The 22,947-nt window shown below is 45.3% G+C and overlaps 1 protein-coding gene across 1 annotated transcript in view; it reads right to left on the bottom strand.

Annotated features, from left to right (window-relative positions):
• Positions 1 to 2,323: 2,323 nt before the first annotated feature.
• Positions 2,324 to 22,947, bottom strand: part of LOC147602619 (Leucine-rich repeat (LRR) family protein) — a 70,513-nt gene continuing 49,889 nt past the window's right edge. The window contains exons 8-11 of the mRNA XM_086797804.1: positions 3,980 to 4,051; positions 3,746 to 3,817; positions 3,113 to 3,184; positions 2,324 to 2,944 (exon numbers count right to left, since the gene is read on the bottom strand). Coding sequence (XP_086653930.1) covers positions 2,854 to 2,944; positions 3,113 to 3,184; positions 3,746 to 3,817; positions 3,980 to 4,051 — 307 coding nt within the window. The 3' untranslated portion in view covers positions 2,324 to 2,853. The remainder of the gene's footprint in view (positions 2,945 to 3,112; positions 3,185 to 3,745; positions 3,818 to 3,979; positions 4,052 to 22,947) is intronic.

Below are 22,947 nucleotides of genomic sequence, written 5' to 3'. Positions count from 1 at the left end.
CACGAATTAGGCATCCCCATGACCACCGCGATGAGTCGAGCGCTGGAACAGCGGAGGGGTCTCGTATGATGGTTGAGTGTTGGTTTAATTGATTGAAAAATCATTGCCACTTTGCTACATACTACCAAATGCATAAACATGGAAACAAGGGACCCACCCAAAACGAGGGGACCCTTGTGTTCCCTAGTTTCCCAAAAAGTACACTCATAGCCAAAGCTTTCAAAAAGCACCCAAACAAGTGCTTTTCTACAAACCATTGGGCTCGAGAGAGCTAGGGAGTTTGTCAAGCAGGTCTAAGACGCATAGAGAGGCAATGGCAGTGACGGTACAAGTCTAAGAGTAGCTTGACAGCTAGGCACCTAGAGAGACGTTAGCCAAACGGGTGCGTGTTGAAATTAACGCAACAGTGCTACGGTAACCTGTCTGCTCGGACGCTATGTAGAGATTGATGCTTAGAACCACAAAGGAGAAGCAACTAGGAATATGCATAAGCTTTGTGTGATATAGAGGTTGAAACTCAATAGAGTATGAGTGCAGGTTTGAATAGGCGAAGCAAACTTAGGGCCGTGGGGGAAAGTTGGCTGAGAGAAGAGTAAAAGAGCGTGGAAGCCAGAGAGAGTGTATCGAGAGAGATTGACGGCTTAGATAGTGCATGGGAGTGAGGTAAGAGACCCGAAGTTTAGTTATTAAATGGCAGTTAAAAAGGGGCTGGTAGTTTGCAGGATATATTCACGTGAGAACATGAATGCTAAATATATATATATATATATATATATATATATATATGAAGTTGTGTGTGGGATGTCATGGAGTATGCACAATGAAAGAGAGGGAGAGAGATATATAAACAAACAAACATAGATAGAGTAAGGGAAAGTAAACAGAGATAGTGCACGAGACATATATATGTGTACATTTAAATATGTTATATATGTGTATGTTTAAATATGTGTGTGTGTGTGTGTGTGTGTGTGTGTGTGTGTGTGAGAGAGAGAGAGAGAGAGAGAGAGAGAGAAAAGAAAAGATATATTAACATTTACGGAATGGCCAAATTGGCTTATGAGACAAATCTGTATACAATAAGTCCATGTCCCGAGTGTCATGGAAAGAAAAACTGAAATAAAAATGAAAAGCTAAGCAGTTCACTATGCAGCCACTGTCTAGCATGCTATAGATGTACAATCATGGTAAGTGGTATACTACTAATTCCACCCATTGGGGATGGTGGGATGTAGTACATCATACATGGGGCATAGGCCGAGGAGGACTCACATCTAGGCCACGGTGTAGCCTCGGGACTTTATCCTCCATAGCTCTGTGGTATCATGCCTAGATCTACGCAGACTGGGCCTGATGGAGTAGTGGTGGTGTGCATCCAGGCAGTCGCAGTCTCTTGGCAGCTCTAATCTCCGAGGCTCTCTGAAGTGTGAGCCCTCGTCGTGAGGTAGATGATACAGGGGGAGGGGGATGTGGCTCGTGCATAGGCCTGAAGAAGCTAGTGATCTCTGGCTGGGATCTCTGGCTTTGTACCTGTAGAAGCCTCTCTCTATGTTGGTGTAGCTCAAGGAGGAAAAGGCCTAAGCATCTCTGACCAAGATAGTCCATCACCCGACTAAGTGGGCCAAAACCCTCTCTGAACAAGCAATGGTATCTCCCCCTGATCTCATAATATACAGGGCATCTACATATGCAATGCTCCTCTAACTCTACCTCTCTGTGGCATAATCTGCATATTCTATCCTCTCTAGGGGTCCGTGTTGCTCTCCCTTCCTCAATCTCCAGGGTGTGGGTGTGGGTGTGGGTGTGCGTGTGTGTGGGGGGGAGAGAGAGAGAGAGAGAGCAAATTTATATAAATGCATGTGTAGGAAATTCAGGAAATCGAAAATATAGGTCTCAGTGTGTGAGTACATATATATATATATATATTCTCGTGAGCGCCCAGCAAGAAGAGCTAACCTCGTAATATACGTATGTAATGCTCCTCTGATTACATGCTCCTCTGACTCTACCTCTCTGTAGCATAATCTGCATATTCTGTCCTCTAGGGTTCCGTGCTGCTCTCCCTGCCTCAATCTCCAGGTTGAGAGAGAGAGAGAGAGAGAGAGAGAGAGCGCAGATTTATATAAACGCGTGTGTAGAAAATTCAGAAAATCGAAAATATAGGTGTCAGTGTGTGAGTACATACATATATATATATATATATGAGCACCCAGCATCGCTTCATATATGAGCACCCAGCAAGAAGCGATGACCTCTTTCTACACATGGGGGAGAGGCAAAAGACGTGTGCAGCCAACAACCTTTTCCGTGAAACAGTTGGGAATTCTGGTATAAAATAGATTTTTTGGGATGGCATAAGAGAACAAAAACGCTACATCTGAATTTTCACGCTAGAGATTGCATCCCTCTTGCGATCCCCGCTGTCATCCCGAAAAGGAGAACACCTGCATGACTAGCTTCACAAATTGATACTGCCAGTTCTAACCACAATGGAAAACAGCTCATGCAATCTACGGTCAAAGAAAGAGCCTGTTTTCTCATATCCATATATGTGTGCGTTAAAAACTGCGATATATTCAAGATTACAAGAATATAGCAATGATAATGTTGTAGACGGTACAGTAATTGTAGAATCTTGGCCTTCTCACAATTTGACAAGCTTTGCATTTCCATGTCTAGAGTACATTCTGTTGCTAAGCCCAATCAGCTCACCAATCTTTGCAGTGAGGATTGGCTGCAAAATCCTTATCGATCTTTGCAATGAAGATTGACTGCAAGAACCTTGAATTCAAAATGCATCACCAGTAAGTGACACAGAGCACGCAGACGTCCCTGCATTCAACAGCCCGAATCTCAGAACAAGAACTCCGTATCAGATAACTCCATTGTCCTATGGACACCAACAGGCTTCACACCAGGACTGAAGTTGTTTCCCTCGATATACCTGCAAAAACAGTACACTAAATTAATAACCAAAATTTCAACCTGAATCAAAGGCCGAAACTCCTCCGCAAAATAACCCCTCCAAAAAAAGGAATCGGAGGTGCAGGGCATGTTCACAATTGGATATTTCTTTGAGATCGATCTCAAGTAAACAGGAAAGAAAGTTTACATTTCTTTCAAGTTCTGATGTTGGTAAAATGGTTCTGGGATTCTTCCCGTCAGCATGTTGTTGTTAAGGTACCTGATCATCATATCTCACTATGCTTTAGATAAGAAACAAAACTGAAGAGAGATCACCATACATACACCAGATAGCATTGCATACCATAAAATAAGCACCTATTTGTTTGGCAGAGAACACGCATGTGTATATGGCCACACTTTTGCATCCGCACACATCAATATCAGCACTCGTGCACAAGAGACATTAAAATAAATTTTTCCCATTGCACCCATGGGAACTTAGTACAAATTGCCTTGCATTGTACAAGAGGAACTTATAAACACAAGAACTCGAGGCTGCAGACACTGGCCCTATGTCAACCTGTGGGATAGCTAGATAGACTAACATAAACATCACTGGAGGCCAAATATGACCTATGGGACCAGTAAAAACCGACCACATCAAGGTAAAAACAACGGAGAAAAAACGGCCTACAGATCAACTTCAGTAGCTTCATGTTAATCCACACATGCATCAGTTCAAGACTGAAAGTTGGAGGCCACAATTCTTGCATGAGAGCTATCCCTTCTCATGCACACGAGAGAGAGAGAGAGAGAGAGAGAGAGAGAGAGAGCTCACAAGTAAGTCAATCTGGGAAGAAACGCAAGAGATTCAGGTACAGGTCCTGTCAACTTGTTGTGAGAAAGATACCTAAAGACAAAATGTCAGCACTGAAACAGCATCAAGTTTATACATAAACCAAACAAGCCACATTCTGAAGCTGCGATTCCACTTAAGACAGGAGAGTATATCTTTTTCAAAGAAAAGCAATTAGACCAGCAAAGCCTTGTGGAGGCGAATTTATGAACTTACAGAATTTCAAGGTTCCCAATGAGTGCAAGCTGAGATGGGATTCCACCAGTAAACCAGTTATCATTCAGATACCTAAGCACACAAAATAGAAAAAGTTAAGTTACCTTCCACAGCAAGTGTACCATTTTACTTCAACGAGGTGATTTTTTTGATGATAGAGTAAACTTTTGCTTTCACAATGTCGTAACTCCTCATAAGTAAAAATGCTCAATAGACAGCAAAGTTTTTATGGCAACAAAGAGAGATCCCAATGGAAAGTTTAGGTTATTTCCCGAACTTAACAAGAACAAAAATGCAATCTTAACTCCACAAGCCTACACTCACAAAGCTTCAGCCTTCAAATCATCAGCTCCATCATGCATAGCATAGACTACATGCCAGGACATCCCCCTCGTGTCATCAGCACCCAAGAGTAGGTGCAGGTTTATGCAATCTGCTTTAGTAGACAAATTTTCATTAAAAAAACCCCTCCTCTTGAGCATTTGGAGGACTTCTTCATTGGATTTCAGCAAGATTGTCATTGGCTGGCCATCTGGTAGTGGCCAACCAGGTTCTCTTGGCTACCATGTGGTATATCACTCCAATGTCCATGCAAGGCGTTCTCAAAATCAGTGCATTGGCCAAGTTCAGCGCCTCATCCCCAACTTCTTGTGGTCGGCACTGATAGCCAAGCAGCCTGGGCCAAGTTGGCATGGCCAGTCATTGTCCAACCTCTCCATAAAGGGGCACTAGGCATCATCAATCTGGTGATTCAAAGCAGAGCTTTGTTTGTAGGACAGCCACAGCAACAGAGAGAGGGAGTGTTAGGGTTTCAGCTCACAACCAAAACAGAGATGGATGGAGGTAGACAGTACACAAAAAGTGAGAGAGAATCAGTGGAGGTGATGGAGTCAACCATACACAAATATCCATCCATCATAATAATATGAAAGTACAAGGCAATAGATAAGAGTGTCCTTTCACACTAGATATCCAAGGGGGAAAACCACATGGGAAAAAGTGCCCTTGGTTGTTGCTAGGCCTTTGGAACTGATCTGAAAGCTAATGATGTACTCTCTCTAAGTACATACCCCTAGAGAATGCTTTCCTCCAGCTTTGCCTGTTGCAGACCACTCCATAGGTCCTATTCACACATAGCACTACCATAAGTTAGCATTTGCCTTCAAATCCCCCCTTTAGTGTAAGTGTGAACTGTACAAGGTGGCAGATCACTCTGTGTGAAAGCAAGCCTAAACCTTTTTGGAAAGCTTCAACCTTCTCTCTAGGCAAAGCCTTAGTAAATAGTTCTACAACGTAGATCAATAAGATAAATTGATCTCCCTTGCATGTAATCTCTCTCGCATAATGATAATGGATCTCAATGTGCTTGGTACGTGCATAAAATACGAGATTTCGTGCCACCGCCATAGCACTCTGGCTATCAGTGAGAATAGTAGTGAGTGTCTGCTAACACTCACTCCAATAATCTTCTCAGCCATACACAATATACCGTCGCAGTGAAGGTTGCCCTATACTAAGCCTCACAGGTAGATGTGGCAATGGTGGGTTGCTTTTCACTCATCTAGGATATGCATGAACTGCCAAGAAAAAAACAGTTCCCATTGGTGGATTGCCATGTATCATAATCACCAGTCCAGTCTCAATCACTGTATGCATAAAGCTGCATGCTGGCCCCCTGGGATAGAACAAACCAAGATCCAAGCTACCTTGTAGATAATGGAAAATGTGTTTCACTGCTTGCCAATGCTTTGTGCTTGGGCTGTGCATGAATTTGCTAAACAGAAACACCCTAAAAGCTATGTCACGCCTCGTGTTACACAAGTAAATCAGGCATCCCACTACCTTATTGTAAATGCCGGCTTCAAAAGGTTCAAACATGTCATGCATGATGAGCCGTAAACTTGGTTCTACTGGAGTAAAAAGCGGCTTGCACTCTTCCATGTGAAACCTTTTCACCAAACTCTTTATATACTTAGTTTGTTGCGCAACAATGCCATCATGTCTATGCATAAATTGAATGCCAAGATAGTAGAGTAAAAGCCCCAAATCTGACATATCAAATTCAGCTTTCAAATCAGTCTTGAAATCTGAAATTTCTTCTTCACAAGTCCTTGTTATAAGCATGTCATTTACATACAAGATGACTATGAGAATATTGGCACCAGTTTTCTTCACATACAAGGTGGTTTCAGCTGTGGACTATTCGCATAATCCTGGTTGCTCAAATGAGCATGTATTTTATCATACCAAGCTCTTGGAGCTTGTTTGAAACCATACAATGCTTTGTGTAACCTGCATACTTTTTCTTCGCCAGGAACAAATTGGCTGATTTACATATACTTCCTCTTGCAAATCTCCATTCAAGAATTGGAAGTAGGAGCAAAAGTCTCCTCATAATCTATTCCCTTTTCTTGAGATGTACTTGTCAATGGTACCATCAGACTTTCTTTTGACTTTATAAACCCACTTTGTTTCAATGACATTCTTGCCCTTTGGTAAGTCTATAAGATCCCATGTGTTATTCTTCATGATAGAAGAAATCTCATCTTGCATGGCTTGCAAGATGATAGAAGAAATCTCATCATCTTGCATGGCTTGCACAGAGTGTTGATTCTCCTATGCTTCTTCATAAGAAGAAGGCTCTTCTGAGTCAAAGAGACCCCCCATGGTACATTCAATTAATGGCTGAAACTAGCCCTTATTCTTCCTGACAGTGGAGTTGAAATTTCGCTATCTTGCAAGGTTTTCAACAACCATCTAGGCACAAATTTGGCTCCTTGCATGGCTGTTTGCTCTTCCTTGACAACATCTTCAACGGTCAACCTCTTCCATAGAAGGGGGCTGATTTGCTGGTTGTTCCATATGTCTTACATCTTATTCAACGTGTGGCATATTTTGAATAGGGGCTGGCTGAACTGAATCCCCACTAATGGCTATGGTAAAAGCCCATCAAACATGTCATGTGAGGCTATATCATGACTTTTATACAAGCTGAGCATGGGCTGAACTGAATTTTCAACAAATACCACATCTCTATTGACAAAAATCCGACATGTCACTAGATTATAGAGACGGTATCCCTTGTTCTCATTCTTGTAGCCCACGAAGATGCATTCGATCGCTTTATCATCTAGCTTTATTCTGATATGCTCTAGCACATGACCATATATGCCAAACACCCAAATGTACGCATATAATCCACTTTTGGCCTTTCATTGTACGAAGCCTCAAATGGTATTAATGTCTTCAAAGCTTTTGTTGGACACCTGTTCAACACATGGGTTGCACACATGATGGCTTCCATCCAAAAGGTATGAAGCAACTTCTGTGCTATCACCATACATCTCGCCGTCTCCATGAGAGACGTATTCTTTCTCTCAACTACACCTTTCTACTGTGGTGTATAAGGCACAGTGCACTGATGTTTGATGCTCTTCTGAAGAAGCATATAATCCTTGAATTCATTAGACATGTATGCTCTCCCTCTATCTGAGCAGAGTGTCTGTACTTTACATCTAGACATATTTTCAGCCATTGCCACAAAGTGTTGAAAGCATGTTAACAAATCTACTTTTGCTTTCAAAGGATATACCCAAGCAAACCTTGAGTAGACATTGTGATGAATTAAAGATGCCCTCCCATGGATGGTGTTCGCATCGGACAACACACGTCACTATGTATGAGCTGTAATTTATTGGGAAATGGTGTGCGATGCATCTTTCCCAAAATACACCCCTCACATACATGTCCTGTTGGAGACTAAAGAGGCAGCATATTGTGAACCATATGATGCTTCTACAAAAGCATCAAACTCACAAAGTTTACATGCCCAAAACGAGAATGCCATAGTTCTGCATCATGCATAGCAAGAGTGGGAGAATCTATTGTATGTGCATCATATGAACACTTGTTATAGTTATCTAGCTTATACAAGCCATTGCATCGTGTTCCAACAATGACTATGACATAACCCCTCTAAGGGTCCTTGACTAAACACCTCTATCTGCAAATTCAACTACCAAACCTTGATCGGTTATGGCTTAGACAGAAAGCATATTTTTCGTTATCCTTGGAACATTCAATACATTTGCACCATTGGCTACAACAAGCATGACCTTGCCTATCCCTTTCACTAGATAAGTAGAATGATCTGCACATGATACAATGAGGCCATTAGAAGCATAAACCAAGTGTACTGAAATACATCTTTGCAAGAAGTGATATGGCTCGAAGCACTACTATCAAAATACCAAATTACATCCTTACTATGGGATTAAATCAAATACATATCTTGTTCTGTAGCACTTGGTGTGTCACTATTGCATGTGACCAAAAATATCCACTCCTCATGGACTACATTAGCAGACTGCATTACCTGCATCTTTCTTCTTCTCTTTTGCCATACGCTTTCTACATTCATTTATGTGGTGGCCAGGCTTATAACAGTAGTGACATTTGCCCTACTTTTTGGGCTTGTTGGCATCCCCTTTTTCAGATGCATCACCTCTAGAAGAGGGCTGTCCATGACTAGCCTTATTGGATTGGTTTCCTCCATGCTTAAAGCTCTTTGTTTTCCCTTTGTTCTTGGCTGAAAATACCCTATCACCACCACGGTTGCTTAATAGATTTGCTCTTGTTTGTTCTTCTTGCAAGAGCAAACCCACCAACTCTTCAAAAGTGACAGGTTCAACACCTCCTCTCATAGAGAGATTGAGAGCGGTGTGAAAGCCCAAATACGAGGGAGGCAAAGAATGCAAAATATTGGTGACCAATTGTTTGTCTGGGAGAACCTCATCAATGTTCAGCAACTATTCCTGCAAATCTTTCACTTTGGTGAGATGATTTATTATAGAGTCACCCTCATCCATAGAAAGAGTATCCAATTGCCTCTTCAACAAGTAAGCAACCCTTGTCTCATTGCGTACCTGGTATATTGCTTCCAAAGTGTCCCATGCAAGCTTTGTTGTCTTGTAGGACCAACTGCGCGGAATGATAGACATTTTGATAGAAAGGGCTATCAAAGACATGACCTATGCATCCCTGGAATCCCATCTTATCTGCTCTTGTGTAGGAGCAAGATGTTCTACCTCAACTCCTAGGGCTCTTTGAGTAGCTCCACTTTGAGGTGTTGCTAGCTCCAAGGTAGGTGGGCATGTGTCATCACCCCACACAATGCCAGTAGATTCTTGAATCATGAAATGAGTAGTTTGATTCATCTAGCTTATCCTCCTGGGTAAGCACACCAAATACACCCGTCGCATTTTGAGCCATGAGGTCAGATTCCACACTTCAATACCTGTAGGCAAATCAAAAAGCACGTATGTGCACTGCCAGCCAACCCAATGTTCCTATACAAGCTTTCTACCTACAAAATTGCCAACCTCAAGCAAGATTATTCTTGTTGTAGATTCTCTATAGTGTCAAAAACACTCAATGTGTGTACATGTGTTTCAAATCACTGCCCTGTAACCTTGATGAATACTCCAAACAGAAAAGCCCCAAATTTTGCATTTAATTTTAGCTTCAATTTGTACTGAATTACATGGATTTCAGAAAAGTCCCAAATTTTGTCACTCTATATTGTAGTACTTGCAAGCTTAAAGCCTAATGAAATTCAAAGATTCAAGGATGCAAACCTGTAGACCTTCAATAGCGAGCAACTCCTTGGAAAAGGGGAGTTTAAAATACATGGCCATGACCTCCAGAGCCAACAGGCAAAAGGCGGTGTTGCTGAGCGGACGGTGTGTTGCAGCCGGTCAACGGCATAGTCCCAGAGCATGCCAGTGGAGGAGCAGGTGTTAGCAATCATCTCCTGTCTGCACACTCTGTCAGGGCCTCTATTGTGGGTGTGTCCACCTGTATTTGGTGTCTTCCCATTTTTCCTCACTCTTCGTATTTTTTTCCTATTTTTCTCGAGCTCTGTGTGGGCTGTCGGCTGCCCCCAGATGCCTGGCCGACTGTGTCTGTGCTGCCCAGTTGATCTGGTGATGCCCGACTGTTTTTTGGTGCTAGTCGACTGCCCTTCTGCTGGCCGACTATGCATTTGCTGGTTGTGGGCTGTTGTCAACTAACTCTGGGCTGGCTGACCAGCAGCCACGGGCCATATAAAATGGCCCCTTGCCCTCACACTCCATTGTATTATTCCGTGATTTATTGGTGTATACAGCAAAGCTACACAAGCTTCTCTCTCTCTTTCATCTGTGTATTGCTCTCTCCAGCAGTTGTCTTCATTTCCGCTGTGCATTCTGACATGGTATCACAGCCCCAGGTGGCTTGAAGCTTAGAGACAGTGGGACATCGAGGGTTTGCTGATTGAGGTGCTGATTGGAGACTGTTTGGACTGTATGGGACTCAGAGATCAGGCAAAAGGCGGCCATCAACGTTGGACAGCCACCTTGCATTCTATTTGCAGCCTCCTCTTCTTCTTTTTTCCCACCCACCCTCCCTTCACAAGACCGTGTGAACCCTTGAGATGGCTGAGAAGCACGTGAAGATCCCGACACTCCCCACGTTCCCGATGGACCGACAGTTGGACGAGAATAACTACGGCATATGGAAGGTAATGATGGAATCTGTTTTGGGGTCCTATGAATTGGCTGATTTCATTGTTGTTGGGGTTCCACGGCCAGAGTTGGAAGATGGGGAGTTTCCCTCTATTTGGAAGAACGGGCGGCACAGGCACAGTTATGGGATCGTGTTGATGCCCGAGTCCGTTCTTTCGTCTTCCTCAATTACACACCACAGGTGATCGATCACATAAAGCATATGACGCTAGCCAAAGGGATTTGGCAGCATTTGGCTTCTCTCTACAAAAGGGTATCACCCATGAAGATGATCTCCTTGGAAGTTCAGATGCGGGTAATGAATCCTATAAAGTCATCGACGATGCGGGAGCACATCAACAAGTTGCAGGCTCTTCAACAGGAGGTTCTCCAAGCCGGGAAAGAGATATCGTCAGAGGATATGGCCATAACATTGCTGTCACACTTGCCCTCTCAGTACTCAGCATTTTACTCCTCTTTGATCACCAGTGGCAAGCTCAGCACCATCACATTGGAGGAGCTTGTGCCCATGGTCTTGGACCAGGAAGAGCGATTCACGAACTCTCCACAGGGCGGAGATTCTAAGGCCTTGACTGGCCAACGGTCGAAAGGCCGTAACAATACAACAATCTTCATCAGAGAAGAAGCCCGATTCACACCAAGAGAAACTGAAGGCCGAGAGGACTTGTAATGGTTGTGGCGAGAAAGGCCACTATTGGAGGAAGTGTCCCAAGCGGACTGGGAAGAGTGCTGAGTCTTCAGCTTCAGCTGTGCAAAGACTCTAGCCTTTGTGCACTTGGAGATGTTGGACACCGATGCTTCATCTTCTTCGAGGGAGGAGGCAGTTGGCTTCACCGCCAAGGATACTTGGGAATGGATTCTTGATAGTGTTGCTTCCAGGCACATGACTCCTTCCCGTGACTTCTTTCAGGATCTGGAACGCAGTCAAGTCGCATTTTTATTGGCGACAATTCCATTAGACCGATTCACAGTGAGGGCCGGATGGAGATCATTCTCGATGATAGAGGGGGGAAGCATTTCTCTCGTGTTCTTTACGTCCCCGCACTTGGTTTTCATCTGTTGTCAATGCATGAGATGTGCAAGACTGACTTCCAGGTGGAGTTTGAGGAGCATTCTGTTACTCTACGGGACGGTGAAACTGGCCAGGTTGTTTAAGAAGGCGGAGTGGAGAATGGTATATACAAACTCTCTACACTCTCCTCTTTGACAGGTTCTCAGATTGGTGATTTGTGGCACTTTCGGTTTGGCCACTTGAATGTGGATGCGCTGCAGCGAGCTTTCCGAGACCAGATGGTGGTTGGCTTGCTCGATGTTGGCAGCAGGTAGGGACACTGTAGTTCTTACATTCGTGGCAAGCAACACAGGGAATCTTTTCCGAAGCAGGCTTCCAGGCGAGCTTGGAAACCTTTGGAGTTGGTACACACTGACTTGTGTGGACCTATGCAGACGCCATCCTTGGGAGGTTCTTTGTACTTTATGCTGCTTGTAGATGATTGTAGCAGATTTTCTTGGGTTTATTTTCTTTCACAGAAGGACCAAGCTTTTGCTCGGTTCAAGGAGTGGCATGTGATGGTGGAGAAAGAGCTTGGCTTGCAGATAAAGACTCTTAGGGTTAACAAAGGAGGAGAGTTTTCTTCCAATGCATTCGTGCGGTTTTGTGTTGAACATGGCATCAAGCGGGAGTTGGCCAATACAAGTTCGTCGTCAGAGAATGGAGTAGTTGAGCGTAAGAACAGAACTGTGGTGAAGATGGCGAGGATGATGCTGGAGCATCGTGATCTTCCTTGTCCACTTTGGGGAGAGGCTGTGGCTATGGCTGTCCATATTCTCGACCGTTCTCCGACGACTTCAGGACCGAACATGACTCCCTTTGAGGCGTGTTTTAGCAGGAAACTAGATGTCTTCCATTTCCGTGTGTTTGGGAGTGATGCATATATTCACATTCCAAAGAAGCAGAGGGGGAAGCTCGACTCAAAATCCCAAAAGCTTGTCTTTGTGGGATATAACTCTCTTTCCAAGGGATACAGGTTGTATGATCCACAGAGGCACGAGGTCATCGGATGTGATTTTTGATGAGCATGTTCCAGTTTCAACTGTTGTGCCACTTCTTGGAGACCCAGAGGATTCTGATGATGATTCCCAGTCGATTGTTCCAACTGGACAGCCTTAGTCAGTTGAGGAGGTTGAGCCCGCAGCTGGAGATGAGCCCTCGCAGCAGCAGGAGGCTCCGCATTCTGTTCGAGTATCCAGGTGGTTGGTAGACACCCTTCGGGAGTCGGGTGTTACGGAGCTTCCCTCCGAATGGACCACAGAGGACGGACCTCGAAGATCGCATAGAGTTCGTGACAAATGTCATTCAGCGGAGCTTTTACAAGTAAACTATGCTTTGATGTCTTGTATCATGCGGACAAAGAGCCCATTTCCGTCAAGGAAGCCCTTGCACAAGATACTTGGAGAAAAGCCATGCAGGTGGAATTGGATGCCATAGTGAAGAATAATACTTGGGGGTTGGTTCCGAGGCCATCGAAACGGTCTGTCATTATTGTCAAGTGGTCTTTAAGACCAAGTATACGTCAAATGGGTCGGTGGACAACCACAAAGCCAGACTTGTGGCTAAGGGTTATGCTCAGCGGCCTAGCATCGACTATGAGGATACCTTTGCACCGACAACGAGGATGATCACAATTCGGACCGTTCTTGTCCTTGCTTCTTCTTAGCGGGGGCTTGTATTTCAGATGGATGTTAAATCTGTGTTCCTTAATGGTGACCTAAAAGAGGAGGTGTATGTTGAGCAGCCTCCAAGCTTTGAGGCTCCAAGATCAAAGGGGATAGTTTACAAGTTGCGGAAGGCCTTATATGGTCTTAAGCAGGCTCCCAGGGCTTGGAATCAGAAGATTGATTCCTTCTTTCTACGGACTGGATTTCAGAGATCAGCTGCAGATCCTAACCTAAATCTCTTTCGGGAACGCGGCATGGTCACGTTGATCATCCTTTATGTGGATGACCTCATTCTCACAAGCGGTCATATGGAGCACATTGCAGTGACGAAGGCCGACTTGTCAAAGGAGTTTGAGATGACCGATTTAGGCTTACTCCACTTCTTCTTGGGATTGGAGATCTGGCAAACCCAAAGGGGGTTCTTTGTCTCTTAGCAATGGTATGTCCATGAGTTGCTTGAGGCCTTTGGGATGCAAAACTGCAAGCCTATCACGTCACCGATAGATCCGAACACAAAACTGACAGTAAATGATCCTTGTGAGCCAATTGATGCCTCTCTGTACCGGAAGCCGGTTGGTTCATTAATCTGGTTGCTGAACACCAGATTGGACTTAAGCTTTCTTGTGGGGCTGTTGAGCTCATTTATGCAGACGTTGTTGAAGTCTCATTGGGACGCAGGATTACGGATCTTGCGGTATCTGCAGGGTACGAAGGATATTGGACTCTTCTACACCACTTGAGGTGAAACGAAGGAACGAGTTCGACTCCAAGGTTGGAGTGACTCAGGAGGAGATCCAAACACGAGGAGATCTACATCAGGTTACAGTTTTACCCTCGGCTCAGGAGCTGTTTCATGGAGCAGCAAGAGGCAGCCAACTATTGCCTTGTCGTCGATAGAGGCAGAGTACCGGGCTGCTTGTGGTGCTACTTGTGAGGTTGTGTGGCTGGGGAGGTTGCTTGGCGAGATTGGGTTTCCATAGAAGGAGCCCACGGTCATCCAGTGCGATAACTAGAGATGTATCGCTATTGCTCGGAACCCGGTCTTCCATGCCCGGACCAAGCACATAGAGATACAATATCACTTTGTTCGTGAGAAGATCTTGGCTGCTGACATCTTGCTTCTTTATTGTTCAACAGAGGACAATGCGGCGGACCTCTTCATGAAGTCTCTACCTCAAGCTATACTCCGGCGGCACTCCAGCTCACTGGGGTTGGTTCCACATCCAGGAGTTGTGAGGGGGTGTTAGCAGTCATCTCCCGTCCGTACACTATGTCAGGGCCTCAGTTGTGGGTGTGCCAACCCGTATTTGGTGTCTTCCCATTTTTCCTCTCTCCGTATTTTTTCCTATTTTTCTGGAGCTCTGTGTGGGTTGTCGGATGCCCCCTGATGCCTGGCCGACTGTGTCTGTGCTGCCCAGTTGATCTAGTGATGCCCGATTGTTTTTTGGTGCTGGCCGACTATGCATTTGCTGGTTCTGGGCTGCTGTCAGGGCTAACTCTGGGCTGACCGACCAGCAAGCAGGGGCCAAATAAAATGGCCCCTTGCCCTCACACTCCTTCATTGTATTATTTCGGGATTTACTGGTGTATATAGCAGAGTTACACAAGCTTCTCTCTCTCTTTCATATGTGTATTGCTCTCTACGGCAGTTGTCTTCATTTCCGTTGTGCATTCTGACAACAGGCTCATAGGCACGAACCTCAGGCGTTGACTTAAGTAGATGCGTGGCTACAGTCGGAAGGGCAGATCAAAGCATACGGTGGAGGTCCAAAGTGCACTACCGACGGGATAGCATGGCACAAATTCAAATACGCGGGCTGGGAAGTGTTGCCTCAATCGCAGTAGAACCTGCGGACAACAAAGAGGTTGAGCTTGGGTGTTGACAGAGCGAAGCACGGAATGGCGATGACAGGGACGGAGTGAAGGATGCAACGGAAATGGAGAGAAGGCCCCAAAAAAAACAAGCAAATGAGGCCTCTACCACATAGGCCTCAAAGTGGGCAGAGCACTGCCCGTTATGGTTGCAACACAGCCCAACCGCTGGGCGATGGCGGACCTCCCAGCACTAGAGCCGCCCAATCAAGCGCCAACGGTAGTCATCGACACACTCATGCTACCAAGGGAAGCGAAGCGGAGGGGCGGAGCCAAGTCCGAGACAGCAAGCCATCAGAACACACACAGCAAGTCAAATGCGAGCAGCGCACTAGGCAAGTATGAGTGCCAAGAGAGAGCAGCTGTGAAACCAAATGTGGGACAGCCACAGCACCAAAAAGAGGGAGTGTTAGGGTTTCAACTCACAACCAAAACAGAGATGGATGGAGGTAGACTAAGTACCCAAAAAGTGAGTGAAATAGTGGAGGTGATGGAGTCAACCATCCACATATATCCATCCATCATAATAATATGAAAGTACAAAGCATTAGATAGTGTCCTTTCACATTGGATATCCAAGGGGTAAAACCACATGGGAAAAAGTGCCCTTGGTTAGGTCCTGTTCACACATAGCACTACAATAAGTGTGCATTTGCCTTCATTGTTGGGAAATATTTTTGTCCACAACCTCCTGCCCAAGGAGAGTCATGGAAGGATTTTCTTTTTGCCCACATTTTGGCCCGCACGCCCTCCCCCAATGGTCCTTGGCCCACAAGCACTAGATGGATTATCCCTCTTGCCCCTTTTAGCAAACTCAATACCTCTTTTGAAGACACAGTTTGTGGCCATCCTCTTCTACAGCTAGTTGGCTTTTCACTCTGCTCTCTTCCAAATGCGAGCCGCTTGTGATGAGCATCTTCGCTAGCCCTTGATGTGGAACAAGCTCACATGCCTTCTCTTGCACCACTTCCTTGGGGCCCAATCTCACATATCTTGGGGCCGTCCCAAATGGTAGACTCCTGGCTACCGATGAGATTAGTAGGTTTCCACAATCGCAAATGGCACATCAACCCCTCTCCTTTTGAGGTTGTAGACTACCCATCGTGGAACCTATGGCTTTAGGAGAAACCCCCTCGCCTGGCTTCAATGGCAAGACCCTACTATTGGACAGAGACACCCTGCGAGCACTTCATTCAATACAATTTGATATTGCCTTTAGTGATAAAGACTTCATCGAGAAGTCTAAGATCCACCATGCAAAGGGTCGGTTGTTGGAATAGTCAAAGTCTTTGTAGTGTGAAAGGGTTATTGAGTCTTTTGGTGTAAACAAATGTGAACCAGCTCTTCGTAAGTGTTAGAAGATAAGGCCTTGGTGCCTATAAAAGCATTGTACATTGTGGGAGTACTAATCATCCAATACAATCATTCTTGTTTGGTGCAACTCTCTCTCCTTCATGTGTTATCATACCTCCATCGCATCAGTCACATGGATCCCCACACGTACCCGAGACTTGCCCTGGAATCCTCAAGACAGCTAGCACTTGAGGGCCACTCTGGAGTATGGTATGCACTAGTTTCCACTTGGTTCTCAGTATATGGGCTCCGCATGGACCGCTGACCCCACCTTCGAAGTTCGGTACAGTTTGGACTCCCCTTTTCTCCAGCTCTCACGAGGATACCAACCGGGTTACCCGGTTAGATCTTCTCAGCCTCTACACCCATTGCACATGGATCACACCTCCGGAGCTCCCCACAAAGATGCACTTCTCAAGAGATCACCTTCCTCACACTCACTGAGGATGGATTCATCCAACAACCACGCTACTTGAGTGTTCACATGTCCCATGCCATGAGGATTACAATTGGCCAAATACGGGTTTCATCCCACCGCCTCAAAGTGGAGACAGAGCACTGCACCCAAAATGCCTGGGCCATCAAAAAACATTCCTTGAAAACGCTTGATCAAGCAACCAGCTATTAAGATGACTTCGCTCATGGACGTAGGCACCAGGTGTAATCAGGCCACCCTACCACAAGAAGGTCAAGAGAAGACAACCATCGTGTCATGAAACTCCCCTTAAAAAGTTCAACCATATAATTTATGGTGCTAGATAGATGTATAGGACACAGCATGCTTACACCTCCCCTTGCATACTTCAATTAATTCATTATAAATGACCTCACACTCTCGCAACTTGCTCACATGAAAGAAGTTATGCCAGAGATAAGGGCAGCCCGAGAGAAAGGGAAAGTGGCCTTCTATAGAGATGGTAGAGTGGTGATTATGGAGAGGCGCTCTTCATGACGGCGCGAGACCTATGGGACTACACTCAAAGTTGCTACTTGGAATTGTAATGGATCTCTACGTCTTGATGTAGGGGCTTTTGAGGATAGTTTCACTGGGAGGGACATCATCTTCTACTGTGAGACGCATCAGGCTCCTGGACAGTCCATGCCACATGTTAGTGGATACCGATGGGAGACAGCTTGTAGACAGGAGACTCGTTCAGAGCATAGAGGACGGGGCTCAGGAGGAGTGGCAGTATTGTTTAGAGAGGAGCTACAGCCACTAGTACATATAGTCCGCAGAGATGAGCAGGCTAGGTACATGTGGGTTAGACTGAGGCCAGAGACGGGCAGATATCTCTACATTGCTATATGCTATTTTGCTCCTAGTACATCAGTGTATGCAGCACCTAGCGGGCAGTCTCCCTTTTCTATTTTGGATGATGATATTTGGGAGTTCTCCAGGGATGGTGACATCATTCTCCTGGGGGACTTCCAGGTAGAGCTGAGTGCATCTTCAGAGCCGGGAAGCTCATACGGAGATCTAGAGAGAAGAGGATCTGCCGATCAGTGTTGCCGAGAGCGTGTCTGAAGAAACGACAGTTATGAAACGGGTTTCGTACGTTTTGAAACGTTTTCTAAAAGGTAAAAAACGGGTCCAAAAAGGTTTCAAACAAAATAGAAAAAATATGTATATTTTTAACTTAGAATATACCCAAAAAAAATGTATTTAGCCCTATGACATAACTTATAAGAGACCACACTGAATTCATTTCAATAAACAAACAAAATACATGTAAGATATCACAAATCACAATTGATCATTGGGCCACTACCCACTACCAAGAAAAAGCTTCATACTTCATTAATAGTGATCACTAAACAGAAATCAAAAAGATCACCACGTGGGTGACGAGTCATGACTCATAATCCATGGCATATATTGTAAATGAAGCTAGATGCTAGCAACAAGAAAGTATCAAAAGAGTACATAAATATATGATATAACATGTCCAAACTAAATAACAAAGTTCAAGAAATGGAAGAAATATTGAGCCCAGAGAAAAAAAACATGCTTCTCTGTGGGCTCTGCAGAGAAAACGTACATAAAGCAAAAAAGAAAATTACCCCTCGAATAGACCTCCATACGGCCCAAGGACACCAAGGAGCACACAGACGCACTATCACTGGCTAGCTGGTACATACACTGTCAAGCAACATGCAAGGAACCACCTCTAGAAAATGCGCACAGAAAAAAACGTAGACATTCACCCTCCGGGGCGTGGCTACTAGCAGGTGGAGTTCGACTTTCTAGCGGCATTAGACATAGTCATGCAGCAGCTGAGCCCCCTTGCATTGCATACGGCGCAGGCCTTCTTTGCGCGGTGGCAGCACGGCCTCGACCCTGCGTGTGTTCCACTTGCTGGCGTGTCGGGCTTCCTAGTGACAGTTTGCTTCCTTGGCCTTAGGGAGGAATACCTTCCTCTTCTCCCGGTGGTTGGTGGTGCCATCGAGAGGGTGATGGACCCCCCCTCCCCCAAGCTGCCTCGGCCCTTCCACGGGTAGCCGGGATTCCATCCCTCCGCATCTGTGTTGCCTCGGCGGATTCAGTGCCACATGTTATATCCATCCCATGTCTCCGGGGAGACCCCATCCTTCAGCGAGTGGAGTATTCAGACCTCCCAGGCCAATGTTTCATTTGCAGGCAGATGGGCCATCGAGCCAGAGCTTGCCCTCGGCGTCAGTGCAGGAGACCACCCCTAGTGGTCCCTCCTCTCGTATCCCATTCAGATCCTCACTAGGGGGTAGAGAGAGAGGTAGGTTCTCAGGCAACGGAGCAAGCTCGCCACCAGTGAGGCTCACCTATAAAAGATCTCTGAGTTGTCCGTGCGCAGGGCAGCTAACAACAATTTTGCAAAACAAGGCCTCTAATGTTGCAACTGTCATGGCGAGGATCTGAAGGTCCACTTCAGAAAAGGATAAGCAAGCAACGGTGGCCTCGGTTGGGGATGACAGAGCGACTACCATGGAGTCCTCTTGAGGGAGAACACTAGAAAATACCGAAGCTTGCCGAGATGAGAATTGTGACCACAATTGCTTAAGCTTTTACCATATTGTAAGTGCCTAGTTAGCACTAGGTAGGCCTACAAATAATTCTACAAACTACAAGTTCTAAACCATTTTATTGTATTTATATAGAAAAAACTACGAAACCTCCACGTTTCTTAGCCGAAAGACGAAATGTTGTCCCGAAACCTCAAAAACCTTGAAACGTCCAAAACCCCAAAACGTTTCTGGTGAGTCATGACTATGCTATAGCGGGACGAAATAGATCAAAAGGAAAATGAATTGGTGCATGTCTATGTTAGAAAATATTGGAAGATCCACTTGGAGGTCTCACCATTTATACACATAGTAAGCCTGAAAAGAAAGAGAAACTTAGAACAAAGAGCGCAACACATCTACCAATCGAGTGCAGATATGTAGAAAAGCCAAACTTGCAAGAGCTTATTGCTTCAGCCCTTCCCACCGAGCAATTCAAGCAAAAAATCTCGTGGCCATGGAGTGTAGGATGGGCACCACTAAGTGGGAGGTGACCTCCCAAGTGGAAAAGGGTGGGTGTGGGCACTCAAGTGAGCAGGCCGACTTCTTTGTCCCTCTCTGCAAGCTTAATTGCCATCTTCTCTACACACAAAGCTCTCCATCATTTTTGCTCATACAAGAGGATACACTCATCCATTTGCAAAACAAAGCACATATCTGTGATCCGCATCAGAAGGCAACCTACTACACCTCTGCACGCAAGTTTTCTAGCTGCTCCATCTGGGTGGCGTGTGCAACTGCCACATCATCAATCGGCTACTGTACAGCCTCCCTATGATGTCCCTAATCGTCCCTTGCTGCTGGCCGGCCTGTTTTGAGCTGGTCAGCCCCTTCCGGGAGCTGATCGCACTGTTTTAGGGCTGTTCCGGGCATCCATAGTGCATGTTTGTGTCTATGGGCAGGCCCCATGACCAATCCATTGATGTTTACATGACAGGAATTCATCTATGACTCCACTGCTGCTTGGTTTTGTGCCCAGGAGTGACCTCCGGTGCATGTTCTTCATTTTCAACATTCATATCACCGAGAGATTGCAATCCAGGCACTAGTATGGGAACATCAATGATGCGTGTGGACATGGAACACCAGTTTTGAGATTGCTTTGCTCTAGAGAGAGGCGGGGAGTTGATAGGAAGGCTCTCCATCAATGCAATCATCACCGAATATAATGTTTAATACATGCTTTCATATTAATTGTTTATGGCAAATATGGCTTAGGAGCCCATGGAACATTGTACAAAATAAAATACTCCAATAACATACTTGGTATTGCAGGAGGATCGGCCCAGTCCCAGTGTGGTGTCACTGTGCAATTGTTCATTTTCAGCATTGTCTTTGTCTTGTGTTGTTTCCATTCATAAGTGTTTTAAGTGTTGATTATTTACAAGACAATGCCCAAGTAGTGTTCACACCATGACGGGTGAACTACATATCACACGAGGTGGAGACAAAGAAACATGCTCACTTGGCTATGAGATTTAAGGGCGTTATCATTGTTTTTAAAAGAGGGTTTCTGTTCCATACAAAGAATCATCAAGTATGAAATCCAGGGATGTGTCACTCTCTACCTAGGTCATCAAATATGAGGCCATGTCAATAACTTAGAGGTCATAAAGAGTCCAAAGGACCAAAGGAAGCACCAACAATCCAACCAGCCATGGCAGTTAAGGATCGTGCATATGCTCTGTTGACACGTGGAGGGTTCACCATCTCGCTCCTTAAAATATAAGGTTCTTGCAGACTATGTAACCCTCTTCCTTTGACACAGAGTGAGCTTGCAACCTTAGCAAAGAAGCATATGGCCAGAAGCCACTAGAACTTCACAGTGCTTGCCACGTCTTAGGTTATTTAATGTTTCATTTATTGCAACGGCATTTTGAAAATGTTTTAAGCATCTCCTCCTTTAGAGTGTATAACCTCTGTAGTTTTTTGGTCTCATAGGCCATTTTGCCTTCCGCATACATGAAAAAATTCTCCCTCTCTCTTTTTTGGTCTCATATGCCATTTTGGCCTTGAGTGCAAGTGAACAAATCCATCCCTCTAATAGGCTATTTTGCCTTCCAAGCATGAGGACACATGAGAGAATCCACTATTTCATCCGTCAAAAGATTAAGTTCCTGTCTTTGTAACCTGATTGCCCTGACAGAGAGTGAGCTTGCAGTCCTAATAGAGGCACACATGGCCGGGCCACCACGAGTGCTTCCTCAGACTGGTCACGCATACGTTTTATTGTTTTAGTTCTTGGAGATGCTCTACCCATCTCATATTACAGACCGTACACACATTGCACCTTCTTGGTTTTGCCTTCCTGCAAAGGATCTGAGGAAGGTTAAGAGTAAACCTCATGATGTGGGTTTTCCTGCATGATTCAAAGTAAACCCTCTGTACCATAACCCATCATACTAGCAGAGTTTGGGACAGCACCTTTAGTAGAAGATGTCCTCTTCCAGACAGTGACTTTTATATATTGTCTACACCCCGGACAGCCGCAGTGCACACTCCCAAGGATTGCACTAGAGTCATCTCGGCGCCTCGCTATGCAAGGGCATGATAGTGTGTGGTATGGTAGGGTTTCTCAAACGTTTCTCTCACAAGGGCTTTATATCGATCACTTGCCACCCTTCCAGTACAGCTTGGACGCCTCCTTCCTTCATCTCACCCTTATGGCGCATCATCCGTTGTGACCTCCGCTTTCATCACCATACCAAACCACATGGTTCACACCTTCAGAGCTATCTCCAAAAGACAGTTCTACCAGAACCTTTTCCTGCAGGTCCCAAAGGATGGCTTCATTCAGAGACCTAGATATCTACACAGACACAGACACGCCTCAAGCCATTTTTGATAGATCCGAGTCTCATCTCACCGACTCACAGTGGAGACAAGGAGGGCAGATAGCATTGCTAGAGAGCATTGCTAGGGAGGACAAGATACATCATCTTTGCACCCTAGGGGTTGACACAGCGGAGCACCATTACATCTGTAGATCTCCTTCCTCGAGAGACTAGAACCCAAACTCGGGGTAGCTCCCATCACTAGCTCCTTCTTGATGATACAGGAGGGCAACACCATGCTATAGCTTCGCAGCCCATTGGATTCAGAGAAGCCGCCTAGACAGACTAGCCAACACACACACGAGATCACAAGCACCACTCCCTCTTGGGGTTACCCTACATAGAGCACTGCAGCTACATCAAATTAGATATCTCTGTTCCACTATCCCCAGGCGATCATCCATGTGGTAACTCCAGATCCATGAGATCCTTTTGAGACACATGCCTCCCCACAGAGGTGGACATAGAGAGTGTAAAGCATAGTTGTGGGAATCGTGGAAATGAGAACACGAAAACGGAAACAAAGAAGGCAATTTTGAGGGGGTTGAAACAGGGAAATGCCACATCAGCAAGGGGGATGCAAAATAAGGGG

The sequence above is a fragment of the Cibotium barometz genome, unplaced genomic scaffold, assembly GCF_041138505.1.
Source record: "Cibotium barometz isolate CiBa-2024 unplaced genomic scaffold, ASM4113850v1 ctg368, whole genome shotgun sequence".
In the NCBI taxonomy this organism is placed as follows: domain Eukaryota; kingdom Viridiplantae; phylum Streptophyta; class Polypodiopsida; order Cyatheales; family Cibotiaceae; genus Cibotium; species Cibotium barometz.
Note: the sequence above shows the minus strand (reverse complement) of the source record. Positions and strands in the feature narration are given on the sequence as shown.